Below are 17998 nucleotides of genomic sequence, written 5' to 3'. Positions count from 1 at the left end.
ATGCACATTACTATGACACACGTATTCCCAGTGCAGGGCACTGTTCCTGAATAAATACTATTTTCTTTTAGAGAGAAACTCTGTTGTTTCCGGAAGTAGGACCAGGAGTAGGACCGCTATTGGAAGAAATCACCGATTCTTGGAACTGGGGTGCAGTCCTCCCTGGAGCCCCCGGAGCTCTCTGCTTCTGTGACTTGCCGTTTCTGCCCTGGAGAGTCTTCACTCAGGCTGAGCCTTCTGCTTTTGAATAGAAGCTCTTCACTTATTCAGCATCTGATTTGGATAAGGCCGCTGTAAGCCAAAGACCTTACATTTTTTGTCTTTTCTGATAAATTCTTTCTGGTATAATGACAAGTGTTTTTCTGATTTGAGCACCTTGTTTCTACATAAGTTACATTTGTTTGTGAGGCATGTCTTTTCTGGCAAATTCACTTTTAGTTCTGCTTGCCTAATTAAATATTTTGTTTGATCTGCACACTGTGGTAAAATCTCTGTCAACACTGATTTCGGTTTGGTTCTGTGTGTCTGTAATTGATTTGGCTCTTTTCTCTTCCTTGTTTCTGAAAATCTGTGCTTGTGAAAATCAGCATTCTAAATCATGGATGCAGGATGGCTAACCAAAAGCCACTAGGGCAGTCGCCTCTGTCCAAAGCACCTGTCCAAACTCCTGACCTTTCCTGACAGGAGGTTTGCAGGATTTTCTTTGCTCTGGAGAGATTAAAAAGAAAATGCATGGGATTCTCAAACATTAAGGCATGCCAGATTTTCTGGGATTCCAGCCAACTACATATTATAGCCCATTTCTGTGCACGTTTTAAACTGATGGGCAAAGTCCATCAAGGAAAGTTCAGAGCCAAATAGTCATTAGTCAAACTCTCTAAAACACTCTGCCAATATAGAGTTAACATGTAGAATATTCTAAGTTCTGTTTCTATCTCTATTTTATTCTATATGCTTCAGATCTTCAGACTTTTCTACTGGCATTGAGATAAGTTCACTGCTCATGGTATTCCAGCCAAGATTTTTTTTAAAAAAGTGTTAAATGGTTTTCAAAGTAATGGCTTTACAAATTACAAAAGCTCCAGGGTAACCAACAACCTAGAAATTTTTTGGAAATGTAAATTTCGGTTTGTCTAACTAACAATTAGAATGATGGAGCAGTTAATTAAAACATGAATAGTCTAAAGAAAGGACTAGGTAAATGTTTACAAAACTTAGGCGGTCAGATTAAACAGGTCAAAATCTTGAACTCAGAGCAATAATATATCTCAGTCTGGTATAACATTTTTGCTCTGTCTGACATACAGGGATGAAAAAAATAAAGAAAAGGAAAATTCAATGCTATAAAACTGCTATGATGCTTTCCTTCCCCTTCAAAAAAACAGACTGTCAAACAAAAGATACAGTCAGGGCTACTTGGAGATTTTGTTTTTATTATATAATTCAACCAGTCATTGCTAAATGTAAACATTGAAAATTTAACTCTAAATTTATTCAAACCTGAAAAATTTTTAAAAAGGCTAAAAGGAGTTGTTAAAAATCAAACTGCTATAAAAAGTTTTACTCAAAACTTTTATCAGTAGCCCTCATTAGACTACTGATAGAAGCAAATAAAGTGTAGCCATGCTAACAGTTACCAATTTTGTCAGAAATATAATTTTTATTCAATAGGCTTTTATTTTTTATGTTTTCAAAATTTATTTTAATTAAATTAATTAATTGTTTATTTATTTTTGAGTTGGGGGTCTCACTCTGTCACCCAGCCTGGAGTGCAGTGGCATTATCTTGGTTCACTGGAACCTCCACTTCCCAAGCTCAAGTGATCCTCCCATCTCAGCTTCCTGAGTAGCTGGTAATACAGGCCTGCCCCACCACGCCCAGCTAGTTTTTTTGTATTTTTGGTAGAGATGAGGTTTTGCTGTGTTGCCCAAGGTGGCATCAAACTCATGAACTCGGGAGATCTGCCCTCCTTGGCCTCCCAGAGTGCTGGGATTATAGGCATGAGCCACCGTGTCTGGTCACAACAGGTTTCTATTAACTGGTTAGTTTGTATGTTTCATTGTCTTATGACTAACATTCTAAAATGTAAGCTATAAAATCCTTGTGTGTGTGTGTGTGTGTGTATATATATATATATATATATATATATATATATATATATATATATATTTAGGTGTGTTTACACATACATACAAGTGTCATGTTGTGTCTACATGGTAAAATCTGGTTGACATAGTCAACCAGAAATCCCTTAAGGAATTCTGTTTAGATTGACTTATATAAATGGTGCTCATATAAAATATGCGATAATTAACCCCAAGGCTCTTGAGTCCACATTACTTAAGTAAATCTTTAATAAATAATCTGGTTTAAACATTTTTGGTAAGATAAAAATCTTCTCAAAATTGTCCCCATACATTTTTGCCTGGGTTTACTGGTCAGTTTTATATTTACTAAATACTCTGTGGTGTCAGGGTTTGGCACAAAGGTTATAAAATTACAAACTCAGCCTAAAATAGAATGATCTTTGGGCATTCTTTTGGTAAGTAAGACTAACTTAATATTTTTGGTTTAATGAAAACAGCTGTATCTTTTCAGTTATCAGCAAAATACCCAATATTTAACTATAAGGTTCTTAATTAGGTGAACACCTGATATTTAGAGGGTATAAAAATGATTGACAGAAAAATAATTTGAAAAGGTTCTAGCTTTGTCTACTATCTCAATATTCATAAGTAATCTAGGTAAATTATTAAAAATAAATGAGGCAAATGTAAATGGGGTAAACCTTTATAAATAAACTTTTCATGTGATTTAAGATCTTAAGATTATGTTATGTTAAATTTATTGATTTCACAGTGAGCTCATTTATTAAAATTCATAGCAGGTATACATTTTAAAACGGGAAAGCAAAGGGAACTAAGATGCTCAGTGGTTGTTAATTTTTTATTTTTTATTTCAGTAGTTTTTGGGGAACTGGTGGTGTTCTGTTACATGGATAAGTTATTTAATGATAACTTCTGAGATTTTGGTGCACCCATCACCCAGATACTGAACACTGTACCCAGTGGGTAGTCTGCTAACCCTCACCCGCCTTGCACCCTTCCCCTCAAGTCCCCAGAGTCTACTGTATTATTCTTATGCCTGAGCATCCTCATAGCTTAGCTCTCACTTATAAGTGAGAACATCCGATGTTTGCGTTTACATTCCTGAGTTACTTCCCTTAGAATAATGATCTCCAGCTCCATCCAGGTTGCTGTGAATACCTTTATTTTTTTACTTTTTATGACTGAGTAGTATTCCATGGTGTGTGTGTGTGTGTGTGTCTGTCTGCGTAATGTGTATATATATCTATATCTATATATAGATATATATATACACACATATATATATATAATGTGTGTGTGTGTATATATATATATATATATATATATATATATATATATCACCTTTTCTTTATTCACTCACTGATTGATGAGTATTTGGGCTGTTACAGACTTTTGAATTTGCAAATTGTGCTTCCATAAACATGCATGTGCTGTGTCTTTTTTAATAAAATGACTTCTTTTCTTTTGAGTAGATATCCAGTAGTAGGATTACTGGACCAAATGGTAGGTCTACTTTTAGTTCTTTAGGGATTCTCCATACTGTTTTCCATAATGGTTGTACTAGTTTACATTCCCACCAGCAGTGTAAAAGTGTTTCCTTTTTGCCACATCCATGCCAAGATCTATTATTTTTCGATTTTTTTAAATTATGGCCATTCTTGCAGGAGTAACATGGTATTGCATTGTGGTTTTGATTTGCTTTTCTCTGATAATTGGTGATGTTGAGCATAGGCATTCTTAAAAGAAGATATACAAATGGCCAACAAACATATGAAGAAATGCATCATAAATGGATGCTGGATTTTGTTATGTGCTTTTTCTGTGTCTATGGAGATGATTATATGATTGTTTTTAATTCTGTTCATATGGTGTATCACATTTATTGACTAGGGTATATTAAACTATCCCTGCATCCCTGGTATGAAACCCACTCGATCCTGGTGGTTTATCTTTTTGATATGCTGTTGGATTCAATTAGCTAGTATTTTGTTGAGGATTATTGCATCTATGTTCATCAGAGATATTGGTCTGTAGTTTTCTCTTTTTGTTTTGTCCTTTTCTGGTTTTGGTATTAGGGTGATAGGGGATTCATAGAATGATTTGGGGAAGATTCCCTCTTTCTCTGTCTTTTGGAATAGCTTTAATAGAATTGATACCAATCCTTCTTTGAATTTCTGATAGAATTCAGCTGTGAATCCATCTGGTCCTAGACTTTTTTGTTGGCAATTCTTAAATTACTGTTTCAACTTCACTGCTTGTTATTGGTCTGTTCAGAGTTTCTAGTTCTTCCTGGTTTTAACTAGGAGGGTTGTATATTTCCAGGAATTTATTCATCTCCTCTAGGTTTTCTAGTTTGTTCACATAAGGATGTTCACAGTAGCCTTGAATCATTTTCTGTTTCTGTGGTATTGGTATCTCCCATTTCGTTTTGAACTTATTTGGGCCTTCTCTCTTATGTTTTTTTTTTTTTCTGTTAATTTCACTAAAGGTCTATCAATTTTGTTCCTTTTCAAAGAACCAGATTTTTGTTTCATTTATCTTTTGTAATTTTTTGTTGCAATTTCATTTGGTTCTGCTCTGATCTTTGTTATTTTCTTTCTTCTGCTGTGTTTGGGTTTGGTCTGTTCTTGTTTCTCTAGTTTCTTGAGGTGTGATCTTATATTGTCTATTTGTGTTCTTTCAGACTTTTTGCTGTGGGCATTTAATGCTATAAACTTATTTCTTAGCACTGCTTTTGTTGTATCACAGAGGTTTTAATAGGTTGTGTCACTATTATTGTTCAGTTCAAAGAATTTTAAAATTTCATTTTGGTTTCATTGTTGACCCAAAAATCATTCAGGAGTTGATTATTTAATTTCCTTGTATTTGCATCGTTTTGAGGGTTCCTTTTGAAGTTGAATTCCAATGTTATTCCACTGTGATCTAAGAGAGTACTTGATACAATCAGAATTTTCTTAAATTTATTGAAACTCGTTTTGTGGCCTAATATTTGATGATTTGGCCTATCTTGAGGAATATTCCATGTGCTGGTGAATAGAATGTATATTGTGCAATTGTTGGGTAAAATGTTCTGTAAATATCTGTTAAGTTCATTTGTTCTAAGGTATAGTTTAAGTCAATTTTTCTTTGTTGACCTTCTGTCTTGATAACCTGTCTAGTGCTGTCGGGAGTATTGAAGCCCCCCAACACTATCGTGTTGCCATCTATCCTATTTTTTAGGTCTAGTAGTAATTGTTTTATAAATTTGGGAGCTCCAGTGTTAGGTGCATATATATTTAGAATTGTGATATTTTCCTGTTGGACTAGTCCTTTTATCATTATATAATTGTCCCTCTTTCTCTTTTTAAACTTGTTACTTTAATGTCTGTTTTGTCTGATATAACAATAGCTATTCCTGCTCACTTTTGTTGTCCATTTGTGTGGAATATCTTTTCCATCTCTTTACCTTAAGTTAATGTGAGTCCTTATGTGTTAAGTGAGTCTCTTGACAAGTATCACAAAACAGATACTTGTTTTGCGAATCCTTATCCATTCTGCTGTTTTGTATCTTTTAAGTTTTTCTTATGGGTTACCTTATGCTTTTGCCTCATAGCTCTCAAAAATTTTTCTTTTATCTCAACTTTAGCTAAGCTGATGACTATGTGCTTATGTGATGATCGTTTTGTAATTAATTTTCCGGATGTTTTTTCAGATTCTTGCATTTGGATATCTGTATCTTTAGCAAGGCCAGAGAAGTTTTCCTCCATGACTCTCAAACACATTTTTCAAACTTTTAGATTTCTCTTCTTCCTCAGTAACAGCAATTATTCTTAGGTTTGGTCACTTAACATAATCCCAAACTTCTTGAAGGCTTTGTTCCTTTTTTTTTTTAATCCTTTTTCTTTGTCTTTTTAAAATTGGGTTAATTCAAAAGCCTTGTCTTTGAGCTCTGAAGTTCTTTCTTCTACTTGTGGGATTCTGTTGTGAAACTTTCCAGTGTATTTTGCACTTCTCTAAGTGTGTCTTTCATTTCCAGAAGTTGTGATTGTTTTTTATTTATGCTACCTATTTCTGTGGAGTTTTTTTGGGGGCGGGGGAAGTCCATATGCTATATACATTTTAAATTTCTTTAAGTTGGCTTTCACCTTTCTCTGGTGCCTCCTTGAGTAGCTTAATAATAAACCTTCTGAATTCTTTTTCTGGCACTTCAGATAGTTCTTATTGGTTTGGATCAATTGACGGTGATGCAGTGTGATCTCTTGCGGTTGTTAAAGAACTCCCTTTTGTCATATTACCAGAATTGTTTTTTCTAGTTCCTTCTCATTTGGCTACACTGTGTCAGAGGAGAGATCTGGGGCTTAAGGCTGCTGTTCAGATTCTTTTGTCTTGTGGGTGTTCTGTTGATGTGGTGCTCTCCCCCTTACCCCAGAGATGGAGTTTTCTGAGAGCCAGACTGCAGGGATTGTTATTGCTCTTCTGGTCTAGCCATCCAGTGAGGTTGCCAGACTCCAGGCTGGTACCAGAGAGTGTCTGCAAAGAGTCCTGTGATGTGATCCATCTTCAGATCTCCCAGCACCTGCTCCAGTGGAGATAGCAGGGGAGTAAGGTGGACTCTGTGAGGGTGTTTGGTTGCAGTTTTGATTAGCATGCTGTTTTTCTCTAATGCTAGTTATGCTAGCAGTGAAGTTGTCATGTGGACAGACTCAGGACCTCTGATTAGCCAGGATATTACAGGTAGTGTAATTAGCTATTGTTTTCTGCTTTCTTGGAGCAGGGTCATTCTGTTATGAGTTGCTGTAATGGCTTGGGTTGATGGCCCTCTAGTCAGGAGGTAGCTTTTTCAAGAAAGTATTAGCTGCTATAGTAAGGGGGTTATACAAGCTTGCCCTAAGTTCACCTAGATAAGTATTCAGGTTTCTCAGGTGATGAGTCTGATACATTTAATTAATAATACTGATTAAATGTCTGGATAATTTCCAAATAAGATTTTTAAAAGAAACAAATTGCTTTGTTTAAAAATTAAATTTTAAAAATTAAATTACTTTGTTTAAAAGTTTTAATTAAAAACAAAAACATAAATGTATGGTGGTTCTTGGTTTCTTAAATTTTATAGGAAAACTAAGTATATTTGGGCATATTAAAAGACATAAAAATTATGTTATGGAGAAACATATTTTTGAAGTAAACTGCAAATCAGGATGAGGAGTTGACCTTTGCACACTATAGACAGCTTTCTTCAAGACATTGAAGCAAGACTCCATAGTATAATAAGACTCTTACACTCCTTAATGCTACCTTACTCACTTGGCAAGATAATGGCGTATTGAAATTTCATAATTAGTGCCTTTTGCTTGTAACTTGACAGAACCTGACTTAAGAGATCCTTTGGTACACATTGGTTAAATAAGAAAATGTCTGTACTATTGCTAATACTAATGCCATACGTGGATAAATTCCTCTGGGAAAGTCAATACCAATATATATATAATAAAAAACCAGGCCACATGGTTAAAGATGATCTCACCTCATTCCCTATGTTCATTTGATTCATTCAATTGGTTGTCTTTAAGCCTAGGTTCAGAGCTCAGAACTATTAATATTATGCAAACTGTATTTCCCATTTTTAAACTTTTTATCTGTTACTGGTTACATTTTTGCAGAAGTACTACTTGTAACAGAACAATGCTAGCCCAGCACTTTGAGATGTGAAAGGAAAATAAGTCTTGGGGCCCCCAAATCACTGAGCTAAGGGGAAAATTCAAGCTGGGAATTGCTTAGGGCAAACCTGCCTCCCATTCTATTCAAAATCATCCCTCTGCTCACTGAGTTAAATGCATATCTGATTGCCTTATTTGGAGAGGTTAATCAGAAACTCAAAAGAATGTGACCATTTGTCTCTTATCTACCTATAACCTGGAAGCCCCCTCCCTGCTTTGAGTTGTCCTGTCTTTTCCGATTGAACCAATGTTCATCTTACATATGTTAACTGATGTCTCATGCCTCCCTAAAATGTGTAAAACCAAACTGGGCTCTAGGCTCTTACAACCTTGGGCATATGCTATCAGGACCTCCTGACTCAGGCTCTCTCATGGGTGCACATCCTCAACCTTGGTAAAATTAACATTCTACATTAAATGAGACCTGTCTCAGATATTTGAGGTTCATACTTTCAGCAACCACAGAGGGATTCTGAGTGAAGGTACCCCTTGACCTTTGACAAATCTCCTGTTGGTGCTTGGTACCAGCATGAACTAACTTTAAAGCTCAAACCAATAGGACAATTTGCTGAGGTGTGGGAACATTCCCTCCATAGAATCCCTGATCTCCTCAAATTTGGTGTATATCTAAAGTTTATTTTGCTGTACAAGTTCCCCCTCTTTTTTTGGAGTTCTACTTGCTTCCAACAGGAAGGCAAGAGTTCCTGCTTCCATGATGTTGGAAGGCAGGTAATTCTCTTATGGAGTTTGAGCTTGCTCTCAGCAGGAAGATGAGTTTGAGTTTTTTCTTGATTCTAGAATGGTAGAGAGTAGTTTTCAGCCTGAGACCCACCCCAAAGTAAGTAGCCGAATTGAGGCTTTGTCTTGGCTAAAGTTTAACAACCATCTGGTCTGAATTTCTCCCTTACCATTAGAGCACTCAGTGACCATATTGTTGGTGTTTTTTGTTGCTGTTTGTTCCAGTCTTTCTCCCATCAGATTTGACTAACTCTACCTGACTTGGTCAAATTCGAGTGAGAATTCCAAATTATAGATAACAAAGCCTTTTTAATTTGGCTAAAATTCCAGCTGCAAAAGAGGAAAAAAACCCTGAAAAACTATGCACTTGGTTTCTGTATTCGCTTCCTGTTATTAACAAAACAAATGTTCTTTTGTTTACTTTTCTTCCATCCTATATCTCCTTCCCTCTTTACTCTCTGCTGTACCAAAAAATCTAGAGAGCACTTCTAATGACTTGAACCTCTTTAGAGAATTCAGAACAAAAGTGTCACTCACCCCTTTTGGAGTGTTCTGTTTTCTATGGGGAGTTTCCAAGAGTCATGGGCAGATTTTTCTTAGGTCTAAAGTTCTGTTTCCCTGCATTGCATGACCTGATCTCTTTGGTTTTGAGGGTACCAGGGATGATCTAGTACTGTGAGAGGATTTGACTTTGGCACGTGTGATGGTAGATGAGAGCTATAAAGTTAAGTGTGGGTAAGTACAGTTTACAGGAAGTGTTCTTGGATGTTGTTTTTTGTTTTTCTCCTAGGAAGTTGTTGAGGATCCTCATTCTAGTTTGGAGATACATTCTAAAGGCTCTTCTCTATTGCTTTTTCTCCCAAAATTAATCTTGATTCAGCTTCTCTGTGTACATTTCCATGTGGATCTGAACAGTTGTTTTCATAGGTAAATAAGAGACTGAGTTTTCTCAGCTCCAGAGAGAAAGGGCATTTTGCTTCTCTCAGTTGAAAGGCGCCCTGGGTGACCAGGAACCTTGTGGGGGTATCTGGGGTTGACCAGTGGTGATGTGCAGTGGCCATACAGAGAAATCCCCAGCAAAAATCAATTTACAAAAGACTCATCTAGGAAACACATATAAGGGTGATCACCTGGCATTTTGAGCAGAGGTTATATATAAACATATATGTATAAACGGAGACATGGAAGGGGGTATAAATGACTCAGCGGTGACACAATGTGGAGTCCTGCCCACAAACAGCATGCACCAGTCCACCACACAAAATCTCTAGGTCACAGCTCAGTTCCTCCTTTTAAGAAAAAACTGGGAAACAAATAATCTAAGAATGAGGAGAAACAAGAAGAATGACCTCCATTTGAGCACTCCATAGGTTTCATGGCACCTCTACTTGCCAGAGTTTATGTAAAATGGAAGTAATATATTTTTGAGCATATTTACATTAAGAAGAAACAGCCCTAAGGTTGACCTGCAAACTATAGAGTTCCTAAGTTCTCCTTTTCTCTATTTACTTTTCTGCCTGTTTTAAATCTGCTGTTATTTTTCTACTAAGATAAAAACCACTGTTTGAAACCAATAGTTTTTTTTTTTTTCCAGTGAATTTGTATTTATCTCATGGCTAAAGTTCTGAAGTAAAAGCTATAGGATCTCTGTGTGTGTGTGTGTGTGTGTGTGTGTGTGTGTGTGTATGTGTGTGTATGTGTGTGCATATATTTAAAAGGCCTTTATAACTTCTATAATTTTATGTTTAATTGGCAATTAAATCCATTTAATTTCCCTCTAGCACACCAGACTTTTTTCTCTCCATATCTTGTGATGTAAATTTTGCTATTTGATTTTCACCTGAGTTGTTTCGTTTAATGCACAAATTTAAGGCTATTTAGCTGACAACTGCCTAGGGTAGTGAAACAGGTTATCAAGAACTTGAAAGTCTAAGATAGTAAAAGAAAGTTCTTTATAAATCTATAAGACATATTTCTATCGACATGTGTAACACATCTATGTATCTGTAAGTCATGTATACAAGATTTCACTACTCAAAATACATAAAAGAATTCTAATTAATTGGCTCAAGAAAATAAACATGCTTGATTCAAATACTTTATCAGGAAAAAATAAAAGACTAGTCAAATCCTTTTTTAAGTTTCTGTAACTTAAGTAAAATCTTCAAAAAAATAAGCTAGCTTTAAAATTATTGATGAAGTAATATAAGAAATGTCTTAAAAATTTCCAGCATACATTTTTGTTTACATTTATTAATCAAACAATTTCATACTTATTCCTGACAAATACTATAAGGTGTCAAAATTTGGCACAGGGGTTACAAAACTATAAACCTAGCCCAAAAGAGAATGATCTTTGCTTCTGTAATTCAATAAATAAGACATTGATATTGGTTTAATGAAAATAGCTACATCTTGAATATAGTGAGATTACCAAAACTTCTAATCTTGTGGCTTTAGGTAGTCTAGTCCACAGGCAGTAAGGCTTGTTTTGGGAAAATACTGTTAAAGTAAGTTCTTTAATCTGAGTTCCTCCCTGATGCCCAGAAATGAACAAGGAAAACTTGGAGGTTAGAAGCAAGATGGAATCAGTTAGGTCAGATCTTTTTCACTGTCTAGGTTGTAATTTGGCAATGGATGTTTCAAAACTTTAAATGATAACTCTCACAATTTTCATAAATAAGCTAGGTAAGTGATTAAAATAATTGGGTAAACGTAATGGGATAAATATTTATAGCTAAACTCATTATAATTTAGCATCTAAAGTTATACTAAATTAAATAATAGGCATTTCATTATTTGAATATTTTCCAATCAAAATATATTGTAGGGAAACATTCTTTCAATAAATATGTGTCCTTTATAAAAAAGTGAACAATTTTTGTCTAATTGAAACTTTATTTAAAGGTTATTTACAAAACAAGGTTAAAGGAACCAGGAAAAAAAAGAGATGTAAAGAAAGTTATGTTGGGAGGCCGAGGCGGGTGGATCACGAGGTCGAGAGATCGAGACCATTCTGGTCAACATGGCGAAACCCCGTCTCTACTAAAAATACAAAAAACTAGCTGGGCATGGTGGTGCGTGCCTGTAATCCCAGCTACTTAGGAGGCTGAGGCAGGAGAACTGCCTGAGCCCAGGAGGCGGAGGTTGCGGTGAGCCGAGATCGCGCCATTGCACTCCAGCCTGGGTAACAGGAGCGAAACTCCGTCTCAAAAAAAAAAGTTATGAAAATAAAGAGTTATTTTTTTGGCAATTGAAATTTTAATTTTATATGAGAATAAAAATTTTAATTTTACCTGAGAAAGAATATTGTATTGTAAATTTAATCCTAGAATAAAATGACTCATAGTTTAAGAAGGAGAGACATTCAGGACAAACAAGAAAGCCCAAGTATGTCATGAATGGTCCGTGAAAGTCACAATGAGAGGATTTATTAAAAAAAATTTTTTTTTATAGGATCAAATTGTCTATAATTAAAAGGAAATTGGCCTTTCCAGAGATTGGGCTTGATGTTAAAGAAAACACTTACATACCAAATAATTGGCTAGAACAATAAAATTTTCTCAAGGGGTTGGTTTCCTCTTAATAAATTATAAGAGATTATATTTTTTTACCCCAAAGTTCAACTTTTCTGACATGACGCTGTTTTTGGTTTTCTCTACCCTTTTAAAGGGTGAAAAATAGTAACACTTTCATTCAACTCATTTTCAGCTTGTATTAAGTTTTTTTTTTCCTCAAAGTTCTGTTTGTTGTGACCTGATGCTAACAATATCTTTTTAATGGTCTAAAGGAAATGCTTTCTTCCAACATAATATTCTGTGCAGTACAGAGGCTCTTTTCTTTTGCCTTTTGGTAACTGGCCTAACAGATTTGATGATTTATTAGAAAAATTCCTATGCCATTATGATTAAGTTTTGGTTTGCTTAGGAAAAAAACAGATTAAAAACATTTTTAAATTAAAGTTATTACATCTGTGCATCTTTCTTTGTATGCTTTTAAAGTTCTTGTGACATTAAGTTATGTGGCTTTGATTCCTGATTCTGAAAAGGACACCAAGTCCTGTTAAATCTTAAACACTAACAACAATTAAAGCCTCATCTTCAGGCCAGGTAGAGGATGCCAATAAAAATAAACTGCATTCTGGAGATGCAGGGTAAGAAATTAAAGCTATTCAACTCCTTAAGGCCCAGGGACTATTGCAGAGGAGGTGGGCATGTGAGATTGTAAGGGCCAATGTTAAGAGCTAAAATAAGCTCAGTTTTTCTACAAATTAATTAATTAATTAATTAATTATTTTTTTTTTTTGAGACGGAGTTTTGCTTTTGTCACCCAGGCTGGAGTGCAATGGCGTGATCTCGGTTCACCGCAACCTCCGCCTCCTGGGTTCAGGCAATTCTCCTGCCTCAGCCTCCTGAGTAGCTGGGATTACAGGCACGCGCCACCATGCCCAGCTAATTTTTTGTATTTTTTGTGGAGACGGGGTTTCACCATGTTGACCAGGTTGGTCTCGATCTCTCGACCTTGTGATCCACCCGCCTTGGCCTCCCAAAGTGCTGGGATTACCGGCTTGAGCCACCGCACCCGGCTACAAATTAATTATTAATGTCAAAGGCACACTGATGCAAGACCAGCATATGGGCCTCTGAATCTGATTAATAAGGTTTTCTTAAAGTATTAACTGATTCCTTAATAAGGTTATAAAAGGGCTATGAAAGTTATATGTTACAGACAAGATTTAAATTTTCTAGGTTATTTATAAAATTTAGAAAAATTTAACTGACTTCATGCTGTTTTTATTAGGGCTTCTTGTTTAGAAAATTAAGTCTTCTTGTGCAAAGAAGAAAGGTTTTCACCTTTTTAAAAAAATCCTTGAGTTATCACTTTTGTCAAATGAATGACTTATTTTACAAAGACCTGTGATATTGAGTATTTTAAGCCTTTGATATTTGACAAACTTTCCAAAATCAATGGCTGCCACCATTTCCCCAGAGTGGACTTGTAGGCTTCAGGTCCTGAGGTCTCAAGGAAAGGGGAAAGTGAGGCCAAGGTGGGCAGATGCAGCTGTGAGTGCAGACCCAGTCTTAAACTCAGCCTCACTGAGGGGGAAGCCCTGATCTGAGATGCTCTTGGGGCACAGGCAGATTTGTTACTTCTCCACTTGGCAGACGAAGGGAGGAGGGTGGCCAGGCTTCCCAGTGCCTCCTTCCACTTGTCCTCATGGCCTCTAACTCCACAACATCTACAGCAAGGACTGGGCAGCTTGGCTGGCTGTGGGGAAAGGTGGCATTGTGTGGGAAATATGTGAGTCAGAGGCACGGAGGAGACAACTCACCAATGATTTTGCTTTGGGTGAAGATAAATCTGCAAATAACTTCTTTCGGTTTCTTTAGATTCTGAAAGCCATTTCCATAAATAAGCACTTCATACAGTTCTGCAAGGAAAGCATTAAAAAATCTGAGTAAGGAAGAGTCGGGGGCTGCCTCCCCTCTGACCTCCCTGTTCCTGGAGGTCCTCCCTCAAAACTGAATTCACAGAGGCTCCTGAAAGGAAGGAGCTGTGTCTGAACCAACATCTGAATGTCCACCAAGTCAAAGCTTCATCCAGGGTCACTGAGGGTCCAGGAGGAGGTGGCTGGGCCTTGAGTACTCAAGGGCCCTGTCCCCACCCTCCCTGAACCAATGGGCTCAGGAAAGGCCTTGGCCCCTGCACAGGGCAGGCTCAGCGTGCTGTTCCCTCCCTGAAATCTGCGGTGCTCCCTCAGGCCCCAGGGGTGCAGGCTGTGCACTCAGCCAGGCATCCCTGGTATGAGGTGTAAGTGGAGCACAAGGCTGCCTGAAGACACCCTGTCCCTTGCTTGAGCTGGGCACCCAGGCCTGGATGCCCCCTTCAGGGCTGCTGAACACTTCGGGTCTCTCCTCCCCGTCTTTCTGTGCGCCTGTGGCAGGCAGGACACCCACAGGGGCAGGGCCAGGACTCCGGTGGTCAGGCACCTAGGACCCTGCTCAGGGGAATCTGTTACAGAAGCCCAGTGTTAGCTGCGATTCCAGAGACCTACAGGTGACTCCTCATCTCCTGCTCTTTCTGACCCACCAAGGACCATGGGCACCCACCCTGAGGCTCAGGGAGTGTGTCCTCCACCAGTGTGGCTCCTGCCCAGAGCCAAAGACTACAGCAGACACAGGGCAGGTGGGGCTGGCCCCAGGAGCCAGCTGGGGTTCCCACAGGCCTGGAGCTGCCAAGGGAATTGGCCTCCCCTCACCTCCTCCTGGCCCAGGCCTGCTCATTCTAATCCCTGCTGATGCCTGGGCTGCCCCGGTTCATGCACCCAAGGAAAGCTTCCTCTGAACCCTGCTTCCTGCCTTCCTGCAGCGCCGTGCCTTCAAGGCGGGCTGTGGGTGAAGCCGGCCTGCCGACATGCTTTCTTAGGCTTTCAAGTATTTTCAAAAATGGGAGCCCACAGTTACAAGCCTGAACATTTCCCCTAAATATCCAGATTTCTAGCTTTCTTGGAGAATGGGAAATGCAGGCCTCAGTGCATTGGTGTTTCTCCATGTCAGCTCCTGGGTGGGGCCTAGGGAACCGCCCTCCTCAGATGAGGAGCTCCCAGGCCCGCCCCACTCCAAGACCCCCCACGCTGACTGATGACATCAGCTGGCTGGGCCTGGACTGATTCACCTGTTCAAGGTGCCAGCCCAGCCCTTATGGGCATCCAGCTGATAGACACTATGCTATCCTAGGAAGAGCCTGGGACTGTTGGGGGCACTGAGGCTGTGAGAGAGAGAGAGCAGGGAGGGCCAGCTTGGTGCCCTGTTCTGAACAACCAGACCTGGGCCCCCGCAGGACAAGCAAGCGGTCCTCTCCTGCCACTAAGGCTGACAGCAGCTCCTTCCAAATCTGATGCTGCCAGGCTATACTCTCAGTGTCTTCCCCACTCGGGCTTCCACAAAGCCCTGGCCAGCCAGACACCGGGCTCAGTGTATGCCTGGGAGGGAGCAGCTGGGCCTGTGGCCTGCAACCCTTGGTCAGCCCAACTCAGCCACCCTGAGCAGGGCTGAGGGCTGCCCCAAAGCTCCATGGATGGGGTAATTGCAGACTACATTCTGGGCTGTGTTAGGACTGTGTATTGCAGGCAAGCATTTTTTTTTTTTTTTTTTTTTTCTCAAGGTGGATGAATGAAAAGAGAGAGGGGGCGGCCGGGCGCACTGGCTTATGCCTGTCACCCCAGCACTTTGGGAGGTTGAGGCAGGTCCTGAGGTCAGGAGTTTGAGACCAGCTTGTCCAACATGGTTAAACTCTGTCTCTACTAAAGGTACAAAAAATTAGTCAGGTCTGGTGGTGGATGCCTGTAATCCCAGCTATTCGGGAGGCTGAGGCAGGAGAATCACTTGAACCCAGGAGTCCGAGGGTGCAGTGAGCCAACTACAGCCTGGGAAACAAAAATGAAACTCCAAAAAAATAAATAGAAAATGAAAACAAAAGAGAGAAAGGGAGACAGAGACAAAGGAGCATGGGCAAACATTCATTGTAGAATCCCAGTGGCGGATGTAGGTGCGTTTATGTTCATTGTACAATCCTTTCCATTCACCTATAGATGTGAAAAGTATGCCTTAGACATAGCCAACTAGAAGACATGGTACAGTCTGGGTGACAAGTGGCTGATGGGAAGGACAGATCAAGCCCTTGGGCTGCAGGGAGTCAGAGGGGCTGGTCATCAGGGAGGGTTTCCAGGACAAGGTGTCCTTCGAGCAGGGCTGCAAAGGACAGGTAGTCTCGGCCCTTCAAGCTGAGGCAGGGCTTGCAGAGTGCCTATGCTCTACCTGGTCCCACCTCTGCACACAGGGCCCAGAGCAGGGAGTGGCCCTTGGAGGGCCTGGGGGTCCTGCCAGGCTGGAGAGGGAGGTGTCTGCTAAAACCCTGAAGCCATGTGTGGGGGATGGGCTCAGGACGGGCCTGGGGAAGTGAGGCCAACAGAGGCCTCTGCCAGGTTGGATATGAGGCCCAGGGCTGAACGGGGAGTCTGGGCTGTATGCCTCCCTCCCTGGCCTCCTTCCTGGGCTCCCTGGAGCCCTCCTGGCCTCTAGGTGGCAGCCTGCTGAGAAGGCTCACTCTGCTGCATTGGGGTTCAAGGCTCCTGCCTTGGCCTTTCCCTCCAGTGACTGTCATCCTCTGTGTGGGGCAGCTTTGCCCAAGTCAGCGAACAGTTTATAGGTCAGGGCTGTGACTGGCGGGTCACATGGGCAGAGGCAGAGGGCCAACCTGGTGGGCAGAGGATACCAGTCACCTCGACTCAGCTGCCTCCAGGGAGGAGTGCCAACTCACATCCTCACCTGGGGTTGACAGGGCTGCTCAGATGCCACAGCCGGTGTGTGTGCAGGGACATCATCAGAGGAGCACGGCTGTCACGATGGCTGCATGGCTGGGTGGCTTTACAGCAGGAGCAGCAGAAAGATTCCCCAAGGGGAAGGGGAGCTCTCTCCTTCACCTCCACCCTCAGCACTGCATTGGGGAGAGGCAGGGTGGGGACCAGAGCCCAGGACCAATCATGGAAGTGTCAGTGCAGCTCCTGTTCCTGGGACCTACCAGCTCTCAGTCCTGTGCCAGTCCCGCACGGCCCAGTGTCGTGGGGCTCACAACAGGCCTGGCAGCGTCCTTTCTGCTCATGGGAGGCACCTCTGGAGCTGGCTGGCATTGCACACTTTGCTCCTGGCCATGTGCCTATGGGGAGCAGCACTCAGACATGGATCATGTGTCTGTCCCCACAGCCCACTGCCAGGGTGTCCTGCCGTGAGGAACCGGGAGGCCAGAGCCCAGCTGCTTGAGGGTCTGGTGGTCTTGCTAAGGGCTTCGTGCTGTCCCCATGGAGGGAGGACGCCCAGGGCTCCCTACCTCTCCAGCAGCCACAGTTGTGCAGATGCCGGCCATGCAGAACCCCAGCACGCACAGACAGAGCTCAGGACAAACCGAGGTATCACAGAGGCCCACACAGGGCTGTCACCACCCATGCAGGGACCCTGGCTGGCAGGAGGGCATACTCGCCACATCCTGGACAGCAGGGATGGGTGCTGGGATTTATCCTGTGGGACTGAGGGAACCAAGGGTGTTTGTGTGGACGCCTTTGTTGGGCTATGGAGGTTTCCTGCTCCCAGAGTGCTGTGGTACGTTGACACTCCCACTTCTTCTTCCTCATCCCCTGAGAACATTGCCTGGTTCCTGTTCCCCATTTTGCTGTTGTGGTAAATTGCACAGGTATTTCAGCTCCTGCACCTGCCTGGCCTTCCTGGGAGGAGCCCTGGCTGCTCCTGGCCTGTGGGCGGGTTTGCTGCTGCTCCATGCCATTTGCTGGTGTTTCCCTGAGAGCTTCTCACACATGCCTTTTCTGGCTTTACAGCTAAACTTACTGTTGTGAGATAACAACACGCTGATGGTACACAGGTGCTCACACTAGCACCCCCACAC

At 40.9% G+C, this 17998-nt stretch overlaps 1 protein-coding gene across 1 annotated transcript in view; it reads right to left on the bottom strand.

Annotated features, from left to right (window-relative positions):
- Positions 1-17998, bottom strand: part of ANTXRL (ANTXR like) — a 47297-nt gene that overhangs the window by 18162 nt on the left and 11137 nt on the right. Inside the window, exon 10 of the mRNA XM_039478302.2 lies at positions 13875-13973. Coding sequence (XP_039334236.2) covers positions 13875-13973 — 99 coding nt within the window. The remainder of the gene's footprint in view (positions 1-13874; positions 13974-17998) is intronic.

The sequence above is a fragment of the Saimiri boliviensis genome, chromosome 12, assembly GCF_048565385.1.
Source record: "Saimiri boliviensis isolate mSaiBol1 chromosome 12, mSaiBol1.pri, whole genome shotgun sequence".
Classification (NCBI taxonomy): domain Eukaryota; kingdom Metazoa; phylum Chordata; class Mammalia; order Primates; family Cebidae; genus Saimiri; species Saimiri boliviensis.
This window is presented reverse-complemented; position numbering and strand designations above follow the sequence as displayed.